The sequence below is a fragment of the Bactrocera dorsalis genome, chromosome 3 (genome assembly GCF_023373825.1).
Source record: "Bactrocera dorsalis isolate Fly_Bdor chromosome 3, ASM2337382v1, whole genome shotgun sequence".
NCBI lineage: Eukaryota > Metazoa > Arthropoda > Insecta > Diptera > Tephritidae > Bactrocera > Bactrocera dorsalis.
Genome location: NC_064305.1, coordinates 10,998,692 through 11,017,858, shown reverse-complemented (window position 1 = coordinate 11,017,858; position 19,167 = coordinate 10,998,692). Strand labels below are relative to the sequence as shown.

The 19,167-nt window shown below is 37.0% G+C and overlaps 3 protein-coding genes across 4 annotated transcripts in view; 1 reads left to right on the top strand and 2 right to left on the bottom strand.

Moving 5' to 3' along the window:
• LOC109579569 (uncharacterized) overlaps nt 1-10,803 on the bottom strand; it is a 50,004-nt gene extending 39,201 nt beyond the window's left edge. Inside the window, exon 1 of the mRNA XM_049451838.1 lies at nt 8,779-10,803. Within this exon, the coding sequence (XP_049307795.1) occupies nt 8,779-9,843 (1,065 nt within the window). The 5' untranslated portion in view covers nt 9,844-10,803. The remainder of the gene's footprint in view (nt 1-8,778) is intronic.
• Nucleotides 10,804-17,419: 6,616 nt separating this feature from the next.
• On the top strand, nt 17,420-18,212 carry LOC105226662 (39S ribosomal protein L41, mitochondrial). The gene has a single exon (XM_011205655.4). It carries the CDS (start codon nt 17,513-17,515, stop codon nt 18,017-18,019), a length of 507 nt encoding a protein of 168 aa, XP_011203957.1. The 5' UTR covers nt 17,420-17,512; the 3' UTR covers nt 18,020-18,212.
• LOC105226663 (serine/threonine-protein kinase prpf4B) lies at nt 17,873-19,047 on the bottom strand. Of its 2 annotated transcripts, XM_011205657.4 has the most exons (3): nt 18,225-19,047; nt 18,071-18,162; nt 17,873-18,015 (listed from the first exon to the last, which is right to left on the bottom strand). In XM_011205657.4, exons 1-2 carry the CDS (start codon nt 18,852-18,854, stop codon nt 18,082-18,084), a joined length of 711 nt encoding a protein of 236 aa, XP_011203959.2. In that variant the 5' UTR covers nt 18,855-19,047; the 3' UTR covers nt 17,873-18,015; nt 18,071-18,081. The 2 variants fall into 2 exon arrangements, with proteins under 2 accessions (XP_011203959.2, XP_049309897.1); XM_049453940.1 differs by having other exon boundaries at nt 18,010-18,162.
• Between the last annotated feature and the right edge of the window lie 120 nt (nt 19,048-19,167).

Below are 19,167 nucleotides of genomic sequence, written 5' to 3'. Positions count from 1 at the left end.
ACTCTTTGTATATATGGGTGTGTATGTAATATGATTAAAAGTATAATTATCACAAAATATTTAACTTCAGAGGGCTACTTCGCCTGCTATGGTGACTAATACTGTAAATATATCAAGTGCATGACCGTAAGCCAGTTTGGGAAAGTCCCCCATTAGAAATTAATAATTGGTGGTTCGTGGACTTTAACCGAACTAATCAGAAGAGCAACGATTACATTATTCTTCACCAACCATTCAAGGATACTGTCGCTTTTCATTCAATAACAACAATAAACTTATGTTCAAGGAATAATCCTTGCTTTTTTTAAATACCAACTGATCAAATATGACCCGGACTGACAACATTTTCATGTATTTTAAGCCAAATCTTTATTATCAGCTTCAAAATAGACTTCTTTTTAAACCATTACAAGCATCCCAACGCTAAATTTTTCATACAATAACAGACCTCAACTGGGTTGGATTTCAGTGCCTTCAGCGAATGACTTTTGATAGCTTCAATGGCGGATTTTTCAGTTTAGAATATGAAAAAAAGCCAGAAGGAACCAAAAATCTGGCGAATACGTTGGCTGACGGACGACTCTCGTTTCGTGCTTAGCTAAAAATCAGTCACAATAATTCTAGAATGTGACAGCGCATATAGTGGTGAAAAATCCAGGGAATTTCGGCCCACAAATCAAGTCGTTTACGACGAAATTCGCCACGTATACGCCTCAAAGCGACGAAGTTAGATTCCGCTCGATCTTTTAACCTTTTGGAACGTATTCAGGTAGAACCAAGCCATACAATCAAAGAAGCAATGAGCACTTGACTTGTTTTTTGACCGACTTTGACGTGATTTTTTCGGTTTCCGCGAATTTTTGGAGCGCCATTGGCTAGATTAATGGTAATTGGCTACATAGTTGGATATTGCCTATTTTGTTGGGGAATTTCGACGCTAAATTCGTAAAGGCATTTCAAGAATGCTCGGGATTGCATTCTAATAACAGGTATTTTTTCTCCGCTCTTCAGTAAGGTTTGCCATTTCATCACGGCCAACAACGAGTCGAATTTATTAAAATTTACTACCGAAATTCGGAGTCAGTGGCCTCAACTTTAGGAAGACCACGTCCAATTTATGGTCGTCATAATCGTCCTTTCAAATCAACAATTAAGCGTCTAGTGGAAAAATGTAAATCCACAGGCACAATACCAAATGTTCCCGTGCCAGTGAGACAGAGAAGTGCCGTTCCCATGATCAGATGGATGCAAAAACTAAAGCCGCTTGACTACTAGAGCCGTCGTATGTTCGTGAATTGGGCTTCGCGATTTTCATCGAAAAATCATCTTTAGCGATGAGCCTCATTTCTGGCTGAATGGCTTTGCCAATAAGCAAAATATGCGTTATTGTTATTATGTAAATTTATTAATTATAATTTCGATAGCATTTGAGAATCTAAATACATATGTTATGTCATTGTTAGAAAATAAACGCCTAGGAAATGGTTGCTGACTTCACTACAACTTTGAGAGTACTCGATTTGAAACTTGAGTGCGCCGAATAGCAAAATTATTCCGAAAGAAATTTTCCCCGCTGCAGAGGAGTCACAGCAGACCAATATTGTATTGAATGTGAACCCTTAGAGAGTATTTTTGATATAGAAATGGTATTCATAACAACATTATAGCCCTTCAGTGAACGAGTTTTAAGCTTAGCATGTTTAGTATCGATTTGATATCAAAAGGTTTCGAATTCGTCTAGCTATCACACTTTCGAGAGACCACTTTTTCAGCTGACGATACATTTAAAGCTTAAAACATTAAATAAGTTCTACAAAATCAGCCAAAGAAATGTACTCCATTAGCCAAAAAGATATTCTTCTTCTTTATTGTCATACACAGCGCTTACGCGGTTATAGCCGAGATATAGCCTGTCTTAATATACGCAGGCTTGTTACTAGAAGTCTTAGCATATTTAACAGTACAAGCACCTCAAATTTTCGTATAAACAAGGCTATAGCAATGAACTTTCCTTTATTGTCAACCTAATTTATTTGTTTATTTATGCATTTTTTTAAACATTTGTTTAATGCGATCAATTAGAAAACGAGTTTGTCTATGCAAATTGATTTTATAAAAATTAAAAACCAGTACACAAGACATTTTAAGAAAGCTTTAACTGAATAGCCGAAAAAATATTCAAATATGTGTGAAGAAAGTCTAATATATTCGTGATTAAGAAGTGTTTGTGCAAAAATATATTCAAATCTAAATGGATCTATAATATGTACATATGTATATACTATATATATGTATATGCATTCACTTAACCTCTCCCTTTATTGCAATTCTCAAATGCAATTTAAGTCATAGATAGTACGTCATATCAATTCAAATTTTTACACACTCACACGCGTGCAGAGATACAAACTACAGCAGCGACAAGTGCTAGTCGAACAGACAGTTTGCATACGAAGCAAAGTAATGCGAGTAAAAGTGGCGAAATGAAAGCGCAAATCCTTAACAGACAATGAATTGATTGCACTGAAAATGATTTCAGATATTTTTTAAAGCAAAAAGTCGACAATGACCGGTAGAGAGGCTTTAAGAGAGACAACTCTATGCTATCCAGTGAAGAAATCATGTCGTTAGTATAATAATTGTAAGCTAAAACGGTTATAAATGTGAAACTCTCAATGTTTTATCGGCGAGGACATTTTTAATTTTTTTAAGTTTCACAGTAATTCAGTTTACTTCCTGAATCCTTAGATGACCCTGTAAGGAGTTATTGTGCCAACGCGGGCGCATCTTTTTTCCGAGTAGTCACCGGGAAAGGCGTCGAACTTGCGGAGTTTAAACTATTTTTTTCTAAAAATTTCAGATTTTCTTTGTTAATAGTGTATGTTTGTAGCAATAAAAAATTCCAATAAAATATTCCATTTTTTATATCAGAAAAAAATTGTTGAAAAATGCTTTTTACGATGTTCCAACGTTTGTCACATCTCGACTCAATAAGAACTGCCGAGATTACTGAGAGTCCGCTCGACAATCAAAAAATCACAATTTATTTCGAGGTTCTCTAATATCATCAAATCAAATACATTTTCGTTAGTAAAATCCAACATTTATAGCTTTTAAAATTTCTGCAAATATTTAGCCCAGTTTTCGGATGTTCCTATTTGTGTGTTCGCCACTGTATATTGATAGGTTTTTATCAGTGTGTAGCACAACGAAATGCCACAATTTCTTACAGATAAAAATTGAATACAATAAAATTACTTAGCGTTTTTATTTTGCAGTATCAGCAGGTCATTGCGTCGCGCGATACCGACAACGAATACGCTGAATTTTTTCTTTTAAACGTGTTTACAAATATTGGCTTGCGCTTTGTACTCTTGGGAAAACAAAATGTTTTTTGCCTGGCTATTATTATGTGAACGAAGAAACAAAAGATTGAAAACAAAAACTACAAATCTTTCATACTGTATAAATAAAATATGTATATATAGATAGATACATCTGTATATGTAACATGCCTGTACTTGATAGCTTTTCTGCTTTTGTTTAAATTGTCTGGCCGCTTTGCAATTTTATGATAATGCAATTTTCACGCAGAGTTGTGTGAGAAGCTCTGTACGCACTTATCCTGTATTTTGTTGAGACTGTTTTGGTGAGGGGATGCTCAAATATATGTCTACGTACATATGTATTTACTTATTTTAGTCTTTCTTTCTTTGTGCAGTAATCTTGGTTCAAAATAGCATCTAAAGCTTGAGCTCAGTAAGGAACCCGGAAACAAATCTCGCAGGTTTATAGTTAGTCCTTGGTTTCATTTTTCTAAAGAAGTTCCTGTAGTGTTCTGAACGGTTTTCGAATATCAATATCCTTCAGTAAGAAAATAAATACAGTAAGCATTGCTTTTCACATGGCAGTCATTTCTTGTGGAGTCCTCTAGGTGAATATCAGTGTGATCGACAAGATAACAAGGTTTCTGAATGAAAAACGCTCTCCACATTTCGTATATATGTATATATCTTGAGTTCACTTGTTGTATCTCTTTTTCTCTGAGAACCACCAATATATTCCTGAAGCTTTCTGTCACACTTTTTAAACTCTTCTCACAAGGTTGTGATTCAATCGCTTCAATAAAATCAACACTTTCCAACCTTTATAGTTATTCAACAGTGCCGGTAATTACCTAAAATGTACAAGTGTATAGAAGAAGAATATAGGATGTAGGAGAATAGGGGCTTTCATACGGATGGTTTAAAGCTTGTGAAGAAGGTTAGTCAAACTAGCGTTTGTTGAATACTGTCCATGAGCTCGACACTTCATTTATATAGTCTCTCAGGCTTCCTGACCTGCCTTTTCAAGAGATATATTGAGGCAGCATTGAATTTACTACCACGAAGCGCAACCGCCTTCAAAGAAGTGAGCAACAACAACGGATTGTAAACTCGATAAGACAAGTATGAATGCCTGGCGAAAGCGATGTCACAAAGTTACCTAAAAGTGGTAAGTTACAAACCGAACTGTAACCGAAACTTATAGTGACAAACATAACACATAACACTAAAAATTTTCAACTAAAACACGGAGAAGAAAAAAAAAGAATTTGAAGTGTTAATCGAAGACGATTATTATTAGAAATCAGTAAGGACTAATCTAATTAAAAATGATTGGAATTTCAGAGTAAGAGGTTAAAAAGACAACGACTGGAAAAATATGAAAAATGACAAAGCAAAAGCCAAAGGCTTATAGAGTTAGATGCACATGCATTGTTTGTCGAAAATATCTAAAAATGTATTGCTTTTTCTCAAAGTATAACCTTTTGAGATTGCTTCTTCTAAATTTCGTAAAGAACTGAGAACTAGAGCCAAAGTTACAGCTGCCAACAACGCGCTTCTTACATATGCCCCCAAGTACGTGCCGACCGTTTAAACGTAATTATCTCAAAGTAATGCTTTTCAAAAGGTCCCATTGCGATTAGCAAGGTGTTGCAAGTACCTATTAAGTGACCTATCGATGTAATTTTTTGTACTGGGATGAAGAATGTATTTTTTTTGCCATGAAATAACTGAAATTAAAAAAGAATCGAGCGACGGTGCAGACTATTGTAAAAACTTAGAAAAATATGGACTTTACTGAAGTTAAGCTACTCGGTGCACATTCGAGTAAGCTATCTCATAGAGACGTTAACTTGAATCTCATAAAAGTGGACAAATAATGAAGGGGCACTGCTGCAAATCTAGCCGAGCACATAGCAAATAGATCACAAAAAAGAAAAAGATAAGAACTTTTAACGATAACCGGTTCCGTAATAGAACACTACACAAGAATCCTTTTAAACCAGAATAAAACGAAAATTCCGTTTAGAATTCGGCAAAGAACTTAAAGAGAGGGAGATGGATTTTTGTAAAAAAAAAATATTTTATCTCCAGATGAGTCCAAATTTAACATTTCTGTTAGCGATGGAAGAAAAAAACGTTTGAGGCAAAACTAAAGCTGAGCTTGAACCGCAGAATTTAGTACCAACCCTAAAGCACGATGGCAGCAGCGTTAGGGTTTGTAGAGCTGTTGCGGCCTCTAGAGTTGAAATTTTAGCCTTTAGTGGGGATAATATGGTCAATTAGAGATTCCAAGCGAAGCCAGGTCCTTCTCCACCTGGTCTTTTCAACAGAGTGGAGGTCTTTTTCTTCCTCTGCGTCGAATACTTTCAGAGCTGGAGTGTTTTTGAACGCCAATAAAGAGCATAAGAGGGTAGTATGGATCCTTATAAGAAAAATACGCTATTGGAACATAGTAAATTGATACCTTTGGTGGATAATTTGGACCTCGCTTCCAGTTGAATCTTCGAACATGATAGAGACTCAAGGCACAGGCTGAAAATTATTACGGATTGGCCGCTTTATTACGGTCTCAAAGCAATTAAACATAACAACTAAAATCACAATTTTGAATTTTTTTAATGTGTCTAGAAATTTTTAGGAGAGGCATTAGGAAAAAAACAGATTTTTACCGCTTTTATACTGAAAGAACGTATAGTAAGAGCTTGGAACAGCATTACATCTGCATAGTTACCAAATTTGGTAGAATGGATGCCAAGGCGGCTTCAGGCAGTTATAGAACTAAAACCTCAAAGAGTCATAGATGTAAACGGTCTCAACTAAATTCTACAAGTATAATACAATAATACCTAGAATTATCTCCACTTGAAAAATGGTGTGTATGTAGACTTTTGTCTGGCACTGTTACACACCAGTTTTACCAGTAAAAATACATGATTTCTGCAAACTAATCAACACTTCAAATTCTTTTTTCAAAATTATGCAAATTTGAATTTTGCTTCTCTCTGTTTTAGTTGCAAATTTTTGCTTAAATTGTATACATTTTGCTTCGTGCTAAATTTGTCTGTGGGTTGAGGAAATGTAAGGCAAAATCCAACGCAAATCAAGTTTTTCTTTTCTGCAATTTTAATGAAAAAATTTTGTTAAATACTCGAATAAAAGAGAAAAATATCTAATCGAGCGTTGCAAGATGCAAATTCGAAGAAAAACTGCCAAATATGACTTGCGTTTGCAATATTTTTGGTAATAAACTATGCATTTTATAAATATAAACACTTGTGGGTGCCAGCAACAAGCTGTTATATATATAGGTGATTTTTTAAGAGCGGTTGATTTTTTTTTAAAAAAAAACGCATAAAATTTGCAAAATCTCTTTGTTTCATTTAAATGTTCGAGTATCCGGAAATGTTGTCTTCCAAAGCTGGAATAGTTGCTGGCTTATTTCTGTAGACTTTAGACTTGTGTACATAAGAGCGGGTCGATTTTTTTTTTTTTTTTTTTAAAAGCGAGTATCCGGGAAATGTTCTACGGATTATGCTGAACCACTTTGCCTGAGAGACTATGTGTTTAAAACCGGCTACATATTAAATTCCATTAGGATATTTTAAATATTGGCGAACAAATTTTTATAATCTCTGAAAAAAACTTCGCTTTAAGCGGTTACATGAGCTTACGGGTTTCAATAAATCGATTTTTTTTTATTGTTTTATTAAATTTTACTACATCTCTAGAATATTGTTCTAAATTTTCAGGTTGATCCGAGTAATAGTTCCGTAGATGCAGCCTTGAGAACTTGTGCTCTCGAATTTAGCTAAGATAAGTGCGCCGTCCTTAAAAGCGTTTTCAGAAAACTGTGTTTTTGAAGTCGGTTGGCGAGATTTCTCGAGAACTACTCAGCCGATCTTCATGAAATTTTAAACAGGTCTTTGAGATACAATTCTTAAAGTCCTGGACGAAGGATTTTTTTTTTTCGATTACAACTATTTGAAACAGGTCTTTGAGATACAATTCTTAAAGTCCTGGACGAAGGATTTTTTTTTTTCGATTACAACTATTTGAAAAAAATTTCGCGAAATTGTAATTTTTTTTTGTAAAAATGTCTGCCAAAAATTCAATTTTCAGTTTTTTTTCTTCGTGCAAGTTCTAAGTTAAGGTTTTTTAACTAAAAAACGTCAATTTTTCACTTTAGATGATCCTGTAAGAAATTATCCTGCCAACGCGGGCGCGTCACCGGAAATAACGTCGCATTTACCGAGTTTAAAAACTTTTTTCTTCCAAAATTTTAGAATTTCTTTGTTAACAGTGTATATTTTTAACACTTAAAAATTCTAAAAAAAAATATTTCATTTTTATATGAAAAAAATATTGTTGAAAAAGGCTGTTTTTACCCGAGGAAACCCATGTAACCCATAAAAAATCGCTGACTCGAAAAAACCGCGAAAGCGGTTTTAGACTCGCAGTCCCTTAGACAAAGTTTTGTAGCAAGATCCGCAGAACATTTCGTGGATACGCGACTTTATTGAAAAAAAAATCGACCCGCTCTAATGTATTTGTATGTAGAACTGTATATTTATAAGTGTCATCTGCTCCTTGGATAATTTAACGCAAATGCCATTTTTCGTTTTTTTTTTATATTTTTTTTTGGTTTCCTTTAAATCGACCCGCTCTAATATCCATATATATAAATGCATATTATTAGATATTATTAGATTTTGCAATAATTTACTATTGGCTACAGCATTTGCAGCGCTGAAATGTTTACTTTACTGTAATTTTATTATATTTAAACAAAGTCTGTGTGTTTATTGCGAAAATAACGCGCATTTTCTACGTCTGTATGTGTGTCTTATATAAAACACGACTTGGAATTGCAATCTGCCTTTGATATAAAAACAAATATTCGTGTCAACAACACTTTTAATGCCATTTAAATACAATTCTCTAAGAACTAAGTCAGAGAAGAATGCATTGTGCGGAATATTTAGAAAGAAAGAAACCAAACAAAGCAGCAAATGAAAGCAATTATGTAAATATCGGACTAAAAAGCGACGCGAATTTTTCCATATCATTTTACATTCACCTCACAAAGCGCTACAAACATATGTACACACACACACAAACGCTCAGCGCACAACTCGCGCCGCGTATCCGCCTGCCAAAGCTTACAATAATAAACTGACCGGCCAACCGCGCCGCCTACCGCACGCTTTTCGGCACACCTGCCCAACGAGGAGCGCTACTGTTCGGCGCAACACCTTTTTGCACACAATACAAACATACATACATACAAATGTATGTGGATCGCATTAACCCATTTCAATTTATAACAGTATTGAATTAAAACCACACACATATACACAAGCGCTCTCGTGCGCTTCGCAACCCTTCGCTGTATATTTCGCACACTAATTTATGGCCACACGTTTTGCTTTTTCGCACACCAAGTACTCACCTCCGATGAATCTGTTGAACGCCGCCAGCCTTGCGCCATTTCGAATGGATCGACCACGGTCTCCTCTTCGATGACACCATCTGGCGTTGCACTTTCCATTATATACACCAAGTCCACTTGCGCTTGCGGCGCTTCCGGTACACTGTTGTGCGCCTGCATATCCACATCGTCGTCGCCGTCGTCGTCGTCGTCGCACAGCAAAGCGTTCATGTCTATTTGCGCCGCCAAACTAATGTCGAGCGTGTCGAGTGTGTCCATTGCAATGGTCGCCGTTTCGCTTTCGTTTTCAAACGCGTGCACAGTGTTATTGCCGTCTTTAACATTTTGCACTGGCGTTGTCCAGGGCGATGGTGTCGGTGCCGGTGTTGGTGGCGTCTCTGTGTTGGTGAGTGTTTTGTATTTACCCAAAGTCCCATTATATTTCGCTGACGGCGCTTCATTCCAACGGCATAGTTTGCGCGGCTTATCTTCTTCGGCGCTACCATTTACAACAGCTGTGCGACGTCGATGGCGCTGTGGGTAGCGACGCGGTGGGGGCGAAACTTGTGCCGTGGCATTAGTCGCGGAGTCGGTGTCAGTGTCACTGCCAACGTTGGCGTCGGCGGCGGCGTCGCGTACAACGGCGTTGTTATAGTTGCAATTGAAAGCGCACTCGTCACCGCCATCAATGCACTCTACATCGATATCGTAATCGTCGTGGTCGCCGCGGTCGCCGTCGGCAGTGTGATTGGCAATGGCAGCTATGAAGGCAGCGTCGTCATCATAATCATTATAGGTTTCCAATTCGGTTTCGTTTGGTGTTTGCGTGCTCTGCTCACACTTAGCCTCGCCACCGCACGCGTCCGTTTGCTGATAGAGCGCGCTCACACGCTCCGCATGCACCTCGCGTATGTGCTCGATGAAAACGTCGAATTGCAGACAAATGCCGGCACAGAAGCGACAATTCATGCCGTAGGTTTGCGCATCTGGGGACACGGTGATTTCGCCGCATTTGCGAAAACAAGCAAAATCCTCCAGCTGCCAATTGTAGACTTGTTGAGCCAGCAAAGTCGACACAACACTCATCTTCGGCGGTCGAGTGTTTTGTAAGCGCGCGCGGACAAGGCAGTTGCTGAAATATGCGCCACGGAAAACACAAACAAACACACTCGAACTGAAGCACGCGCTGTCGGTGATTTATGCACGGAAGACGGCGCGCGTTACATATACAATTAACGACGCAACGGTATATGTATGTAAGTATGTATCTATGTAATTTTATAAGTAGACAGCGCAGTCAGCACTTCCGATCAACCCCAAATATCACGTAAATTACCGCGAACACACGAAAAACACTAAACTTCGCATACACATCCACAACATTCACAAAATTTGACGATTTTTTCTTTATTCCTTCAACGCCACTAATTTTTCCTACCGACTAACTTCCACTTCGTGTATTATATGGGCGTTCGAATTCCTTAGATTTTATTAATTCCTTTTTGCACCACTTCAAATTCGACACACAACAAGCCGCTTATGTTTAAAGTGCGAAGGCTCTACGTAAACGCCCGTGCGTCGTGGCCGTTTTGCTACCAGAGAGACCAGCCAACCGATTCAATGTTACTCGTTCCACTGCCGGCCGTCAACTAGTTCCAGCTGTTTGGTCGCAACTTCGGCATGGCGTAGTATACACGAATACACAAAATCGGAAAACACTTTCTGCGCTGCAGCGCGTCACTGCTATAGACGCGCGCCAAGTCGTAGCGTTGCTCGTAATGCTCGCATACAATGGTTACGCAGTGTTTATCAAGCTTTTTTTTGGGGGGCTGTTGATAGTGACTTCTCCACTACCGACAGCCAAACGACAAACAACACAAACAGCACAAACAACAATGGCAGCAGCAGCGCTACCGTTTTAGGGGTGTGTGAGCGAAGTTGGAAGGCAACGCACACATGACACACACAAATACATACATACATACAGGCATGCGAGTAACTGGCATGTTTGCTTATAGCGCAGCGTTGGGAGCGCGTTTTGGTTGCACTAATAACTTTTTGAGCGAAAGTAGGTAAAGTGGCATTAACGGGAAAACAGGCTTGTTGTTGATTGCTGCTTGGTGCTGAAATGCTGAGGATCTTACTTGAAATTGTTATGCGGCAACGCAGAACGCAGCTTAATTTCAACGGCCTTGTGATTATACTCACTCATTTCTTCAAGCGTGTGTGTGTGTGTGTGTGTGTGCGTCTAAAAAATAAGTATTAGCGTGTCTTCTGCTTGTCATTAAATATGTTATTTATTTCCTGTTATTTCACTGTTACACCATTACAACGTTATATTTCATGGAGAACCTCAGCTGCGGGTAAAATAAATTAATGAGGGGTTATTTTTCAACATTTTGTAGAAATATTTTTGTTATCCTGCAAAATGAAAATGAACTGTTCGAAAGTGTGCTCGATTAACTTGACTAATTAAGGCCCAATTTTGCTTAAATTCTGCAATTAATTATTTTTTTGTTTCAACCAACAGGTGTCGCAATGAAATCAACCAGAAGTGATGCTAAACAAACATTATAAACTCCCCATTTTGGGGAGTACAACAAAACAGACCGTGAACATTAATCACAAGTGACGCTTTCGCATCAAGCTTTCGAGTTTGTGGTGAGTACCTTTGGTGTTAACCAATAAATGGGAGTTTGAAAACTGCTTTTGTGGCGGTATTGGATTATAAAAAGTACTCTTTCAGACAGAAATACAGAAATACACTCGGAGATTCGATATTGCCGGTTCAGTAGCAATCACTAAAGCAAAAATGTGGTAGATAGATAGATATGCCAGGATCGTGAAGGACCTCTCCAAACCGTTCGATACCAAACCAGATTTCAGACAAGATGATTCCCTATCGTGCGAATTCTTCAATCTACTCCTGGAGAAAAAAATTCGAACTGCAGATCGGAATAAAGATGGCTAGGTCATGTCATCCGAAAAGATGAAAATACTGAAGCTCTGAGAGTACTCGACGTAGTACCCTGCGGGGAAGCAGAAGAAGAGGAAGACCTCTACTCAGTTGGAAAGACCAGGTGGAGAAGGATCTGCCTGCACTTAGAATCTTGGCGTCAAACAGATAAAGGAAGAGCGACTGGCGCGCTGTTGCAAACTGCGTAAGCGGTGTGAACGCCAAAAAGGAAAAAGAAGATAGACAACTGGCATTGAAAGGGTTTTGCAAAATTCGAAATTTTTAACTTATAACTTTTCTTTAGAAATAAAAAACTCATAAATTCACGAAGTAAGGGAAATCTTACGAATTTCCAGTAGGAAAATCATAAGTTCTTGAAGCAAAGCATAATTCTAGTCAGTTTTAATAGAAACTGTCTCTGAAAATATTTCTGTGAACCAGGATTCTAACCACGATTTTCAATTTTTTTGAAAAACAGCGTCGCGTTAAAGTCTTGGGAACAATACTTTCCGACTACCAGGATCTCATGAAACGTATTATTACCGACAATGAGTCTTGGATCTATGCTTACGACCCGGAAACAAATGATCAATTAGCCGAACCATGTCAAAATAAGTCAAAAATAAAGGTTATGTTGACAGTTTTCTTCGATTAACAAGGTGTGGTGCACTCCGAATTTCTTCCGACCGACCAAACTGTCAACAAGGAATACTATTTGCGTGTTATGTGTCATTTGCGTGATGCTATAAAAGGTGGATGGAATTAAGGGCTGACAAATCTTGGTTTTTTAGCTACGATAATGCACCGTTGCATACTGCATTGATTCTTCTGGAGTTTTTCTCCAAATTTTCAACCAATATCGCGCCGTAACCACCGTATTCACCTGATTTAACTCCGTGTGACTTCTGGCTATTTAGCAAACTCCAACGACCGGGGAAGGAACTTCAGGGAAACCGCTTTGAATCAATTGAAGGCATTAAACATGAATCGCTACGCACGTTGAATGTTATTCTGGAAATTGATTTTAATAACTGTTTCGAAGATTGGAAAAGTGTATTGGAGCCAAGGCGGATTACTTTGAGACGGACGACAAAGATTTTGAAGAATAAATTAAGAATTTTAAAACTATGAACAAAGTCTTACTATTTTTGGGTATACGTATAAACAGCTTCTAAAAATCAAATAAGAAGACCTATCTTTCCGCAGCTAGAGTTTTTACTGTTCTCTAGAGAAACTTTTGAGGACGAAAATGCTGCGAATCAATTTCTTTATTCAACTCCACAGCAAGGAGACATATTTAAAATACTAATTCCAATATCCAAGCCTTTTATATAACCTCCTAACCATCCTATACACTCCTTGCGTGTGCACCCCAGTCCACGTTACTACTTTTCTGTCAATATTAATGGAACTTGCGCCTGTTTAAACTGAAGAGAAAAGAAGCACAGCACAGATAGTTAAAATACTCCTGCAAATTACTTCTAGACCCCCTCGGACCCCAGTCGTATACGCCCATGTTCAACTTTATTGGTGCACTTGATGGTGGACATAAAAATTCGACTTTTTATTACTTCAGCATGTACATACTCTACATATGTAAGTACATATGTATATGCTACTGTGTCCTCTACTCTGCCGCTGTCATAGTTTATATGGTATGTAAAAGTATGGGTTTTCCGCTCAAGCTTGTAATATTTTTTCACTTTTCTAATTTTATTATTATTTTTATTCTTTTTTGTATTTTTTGCTTTTTTTTTTGCTGAGTGCACAATACCAATCACAAATGCAGTCTGCGCTATACGAAGTGAAATTAAAATCGAAACGGCCACGCGCCTTCGACAGCGACCAGTTTACAGTTACGCACAAAGAAATTGCACCGCAAGCTTTTTTGGAATTTTTTTATTGAAATATAATAAGTGATTTTCAGTTTGATTTGATCGGAGAGTTTATAGGGCAGCTATATGCTGTAGCCATTTGGCTATTCTGACAGGTGACATTTTGCCAGTTTTTTTGACAATTCGGCAGTTACTTTGAAATTTTAACAGTTTACTTAATATTTTGGCAGTTTGTTTGACGCTTTGACAGCTTTTTTTGACATTTTGACAGTTTTTTTTTAACATTTTGACAGCAACTTTGACAATTGCTTTGAAATTTTGACAGTTTGCTTGACTTTTGTTTGGCTGACATTTTTATAGATTGTTTGACGTTTTGACGGTTTGCTGGACATGTTGCCAGTTTATTTGACCTTTTGTTAGTTTGCTTGACATTTTGACAGTTTGTTTGACATTAATATTTTTTAGAATGACTGAGTGTTTTGGCAATTTAAGCGTTTGTTTAACATATTGACAGTTTACTAGACCTTTGGACCGTTTGGTTGACATTTTGATAGGTTGTTTGACGTTTTGACAGTTTGCTTGACATTTTGACAGTTTGTTTGACATTAATGTATTTTTGATTGACAGTGTGTTTGACAATTTAACCGTTTGTTTGACATTTTGACAGTCTGATTTTTTCAAAATTTGATAGTTTGTTTGATATTTTGACAACTTCCTTGACATTTTGACAGTTTTTTTTTACCTTTTGATAGTTTGCTTGACATTTTGACAGTTTGTTTGACTTTTCGGCAGTTTGCTTGACATTTTGACAATTTGTTTGACAATTTAACCGTTTGTTTCACATTATGACAGTTTGTTTGACATGTTGACATTTACACCTTTTTCAAAACTTTTGCGCTCAGCATAATCATTGTTTAGTGCTTATACAAAACTATGCAATTATGCCATTTTTAAGCACATACATGTACGTGTAATGCACACATAGAATTTTTCATACGAACTGATATAAACAAACCAACTTGCGCATTTATTATCAATGTAACAAGCGGATAAGCGCACATATCCGTTACCACCCAGGCGGAATTCCATAAAATGTTTTTGGCATGACATCAGTCATGACATGTCAGTAAGTAATAAATTGTTAGAAATTATAGTACGCATTAAACGCATAAAATATTGTCAGATTGGTATGAGCAGTAGACAAAAAAATTAAATACAGTTGTTAGGTGCAGTGCTAAAGATAATTCAACATGCAAATTTGTTGTTTTCTTTTGCAAAATGTTCGCGCTGTTCGCACAGTTTGTGAGGAACTGAGCGCTGTAATTTAACATAAAAGGCACTAGAGTTGAGTTGGCCACTAACAATCTGTTGGTTCGTTATAACTTCTTCTGTAATATTGGATAGTATATCAGATATGTAAGTGTCCAGGTTCCTAGCTGGTTTTCGATAATTAAAGACATTGTATATGCGAAAATTCTCTGACATCTGTTAACAAGCGGATCTTATTGTACCAAGCAGGAAATTTAACTAGAGCGAAGGTGATATGTGGAGGGGTATAACAAACTGTCGAGAACCAGTGGCGGGTTCGGAGGTGAGAAATGGATGAAGATTAACTGTACATTATTATTTTTTAATTTACTACCATATGTCAGTCAAGTATTGGTTAAAAAAGGGTTCTTTACCAAAAGCAGGAGTCTCGGTTAGTTAACCAGAACTTAACTGACGGTTAGCAGCCATCTGACTGATAGTTACGAGCTGTCTATCAGTTGAGTTTTGGTTAAAAACATGTTCTTTAACGAAAGAAGTAGCCTCGGTTACCAGTACTTAACCGACAGATAGCTGCAAACCAGACTTGTGAAAACGGTCCTGCTTAAAAAAAAGGTTCTTTATCGTAAACAGGAGTCTCGGTTAGTTAATCAGAACTTAGCCGACAGATGGCTGCCAACCAGACCTTGAGAAAACGACCCTAAAACTATGAATTAACACGCAAGAAACTCTCTCAAAATTTTCTAAGCCAATATTACAATATTTTCCTACAGGGTCTCCTTGCTAGTTTGAGTATATGTATATGAATGTACGTAAATAACTTTTGTGAATCGCGAAAATTGTCCATATTTTCAGAAATAAACGTGCGGTGACTTGGCAAATGCACTTTCTTCCCACTATACAGATACACTTATGTACATATGTATGTATGTACAAATGATGCAAAACACAACCTAAATGTGTATTCATGCATATGTATGTATACGTATAACCGTGTATTTATAAATACAGAAGTGCACGCCCGGAAAATGTGCATATGCAGTTCAGTAAAAACTTGTGTTTCATGCATACACACACACAACTACACCCACACATGCGCGTAATATAATAAATTATTGACCAACAAAAGTTAAGGTCAAAGAAACTGCTTGTGAAGGCCAATCAATTGCAATTAGAGGTGCACCATGAATAAAGTTCTTTGTATTTATGTTTGTAAGTAGCTACTATAATTTCCCTTTTGACGGTCAGAATGCGTAATGACAAAGACAGGCAAGGATAATGGGCACAATATGCACAAATGAAGTAATGTAGTTTATGAAAGTAAATATAAGGAAAGGACGACAAATGCACATACATACATACATTGTACGTATATGGTAATTGCATATTTTACTATGTAGGTTGGTTGTTTGCATACACATATACATATATAATTATATTTCTGCATATAACATACACACATATGGTATTCTATATCCAATGAGGCGTTCAATTTTTTTGCTCAAAAAAGGAATTAAAACATGAAAAAATGTTTGGTACGGCTGCACCGAAGCTATAATACCCTTCACATATGTATTTCTTATAGCATCAAGGGTGTAAAAAGAACTTTATCGTCCTTTTAATCGCTAGGTTTGTATGGCAGCTATAAGCTTTAGTGATCCAATCTGGGCAAAATTTGCGGAGATTGTAGCGTTTTCTTGTACAAAAACACATGCCAAATTTCGTGAAGATATCTTATGAAATAAAAAAGTTTTTCATACAGGGACTTGATTTGGATCGATCAGTTTGTATGGTAGCTATACTTTATAGAGGTCCAATATAGGCGATTCCGACAAATAAGCAGCTTCTTGGCGAGAATAGAGCATGTGCTAGATTTCTGACCGATATCTCAAAAACTGAAGGTCTAGTTCTCGTATATACCGACAGACAGGAATAGATAATAAATATATTTATAAGAGTTTATTACAGATTATAGGGTCTCAGATCTTTCCTTTTCCGGTAGTACAAACTCTGTGACAAATATAATATATCCTGTTCAAGCATTAATATCTAAAAATATCTAGATACATAACCAGCCACATCCCATACAATCGATGGGAAGGTTCAACCTAATATCTCAATCCACACGCAAGTACTTACGTACATATGTATATTTATACATATATACAAAACATTACATTGTAAAGAATACCAGTTTCCCTATTAGATTACATAACAACTGATAAGAAAATAGTGTTTATTTCGAAACCGAAATGCATTTTCATTCAATTTGTTATGTCAGTTTGTAAAAGATTATTTCTTTACCAGTCAACTACAGCAACTGATAAGGATAGTGCATTGATACTGATCGATACTAATATATGAGAACAGTTATCGATAACTGCTATGATTACAAACGCAAAGGCGATAAACGAATGATTTATTACTTGAATTAAAATAAGTAGATGGTTCAACTATATGATTATATATATTTTTAAATATTCTAAATATATAGCAATATAAAAATCGGCAATATTACACTTACCGCTTTTGTTCTTTTTTAATTCATTTACCAATTGCATGCATCTATCACTCACACTACACTGTTTCACTGTCATCGTTCCGTTTTAAATCGCTACCAACAGCAACTACTTTACTTGTGTTTATACATGTGAAGCTTCAGCTGGTTATTTAACCATATTCGTTTAAAACTGAAAATATGCAAAACTGCACAAAGTTAATCCGTATTATGCCAGTTATTGGCAAAAGTAGTCGCGGTATTAGCACTACAACACCACTTGATGGTAAACGAAATTTTCGCAAATTTCAAGTACCCAACAAACGGGGTACACGCAGCGTCAAGGAAGCACAAAAAACATTAGCAAATCCTCCAGTACCTATTGACAAGCGTGGTGTACGGGACACGGGCGTCATGGTTGATGGCAGATTTGTTGAAATTCCAGAACGCATACCCGAATTAATAGTACCGGATCTGACTGACTGCAAACTGAAACCTTATGTATCGTACAAAGCACCAGAAGTAATTCAATCTGAGTTTACCAGCCTGGATTTGTTCAATGCAGTTTATTCTAAGAAGATAATTGAAGATTTCAAAGAAGGAAAACTGAATGATGATGGTAGTCCTGTGACACCTTCAAAAGATGAACAGTTGACTGCTGATGAGGCTTTAATACGCGCACGTAAAACCGGTTCAGATATATTCTAAAGCATATATTTTCATTATTAAAAGCAAATTAGCAGTGGTACTTATACTAACATAAGCTACAATTACTCTTGATAATATCTTTGCCGGTAATTATATAGTTTTCGCAACCATTTTTCCGCCTTCAAGTCTGCATCACCAATGAACTGTAATGTGTAAATAAACTATATAAATAAAAGTTGTTACTGAAATTCTATATATTGTTTACATTTGGGTGGAATATTTTCTCATCGGCTTTGGTGTCTTTTGATGCATCGGTAGGTTTTGGTAACTTCACTGTTTCCGATTCCAAATCAATAATCACCTTTTCTGGTAGTGGTTTCTTTTCTGGAGCTTCTCTATCACGTGTGCTAAAAAATGTTTTTGGTTGAAACGCCTCCTCCTCAATGGCGTCCAAGGCCTTTCGCACCTGTGCATCAATAGCATCTATACCTTTGAGGGTAGCAACGGCCAATGAAGCGGACGCTGCTGTGCGTGAATTCTCTTCTGAACTAGGTGCACGGGTACTTCTGGCTTGTGAACGGGATTTGTGTGAATTTCGACTGCTACGACTAGCAACAGAATAACTGGAGGAGGATGATGAGCTGCTACTGCTTGGACTGCGTCTTGAGTATTTTTTTGACTTCTTCGATTTTTTGCTTTTTTTCGAACGACTGCTGCGGGACTGTGATCTGGATTTTGAACGATATTTCCGTGTGTAGTGACGATCTCGGTCCCTTTCCCTATCTCTCTCGCGGTCACGATCTCGTTCACGTTCACGTTCACGATCCCGTTCCTTATCTCTATCTCGTCCACGGTCTCGATCTCGACGGGAGCTCTTGGATTCACTCTCCCGCATTATTTATTATTGAAATATTTTTTACCGGCAAAACACAGGATTCGTTGTATGTGGACAAAAATTTGTTCAGAAGTACATTGTCATTCAATGTTGCCATATTTTTTTACGTAAACGAACTGTTTGCAGAATCTGTTTGGTGTAATAAGTCAAATAAATGTACATACTGTTTTTCTCAAAAGAATCACAATTTTTGTATAATATTTATTAATACGCAATATATACAGTATTATATATTGTACTTCATTCTTAATGCATACATATTCTAAAACTTTTTATTTAACTTCTTACCAATTTGTGCTCCCAATAATCTCTC

Excerpts from the sequence above, each read along its gene's own strand:
- LOC105226662 (XM_011205655.4), top strand. The coding sequence starts at position 17,513 with ATGCAAAACTGCACAAAGTTAATCCGTATTATGCCAGTTATTGGCAAA.
- LOC105226663 (XM_011205657.4), bottom strand. The coding sequence starts at position 18,854 with ATGCGGGAGAGTGAATCCAAGAGCTCCCGTCGAGATCGAGACCGTGGA. Across the intron at positions 18,163-18,224 it reads AGAAAATATTCCACCCAAAT|TTCATTGGTGATGCAGACTT; the intron begins GTAAACAATATA and ends TACACATTACAG.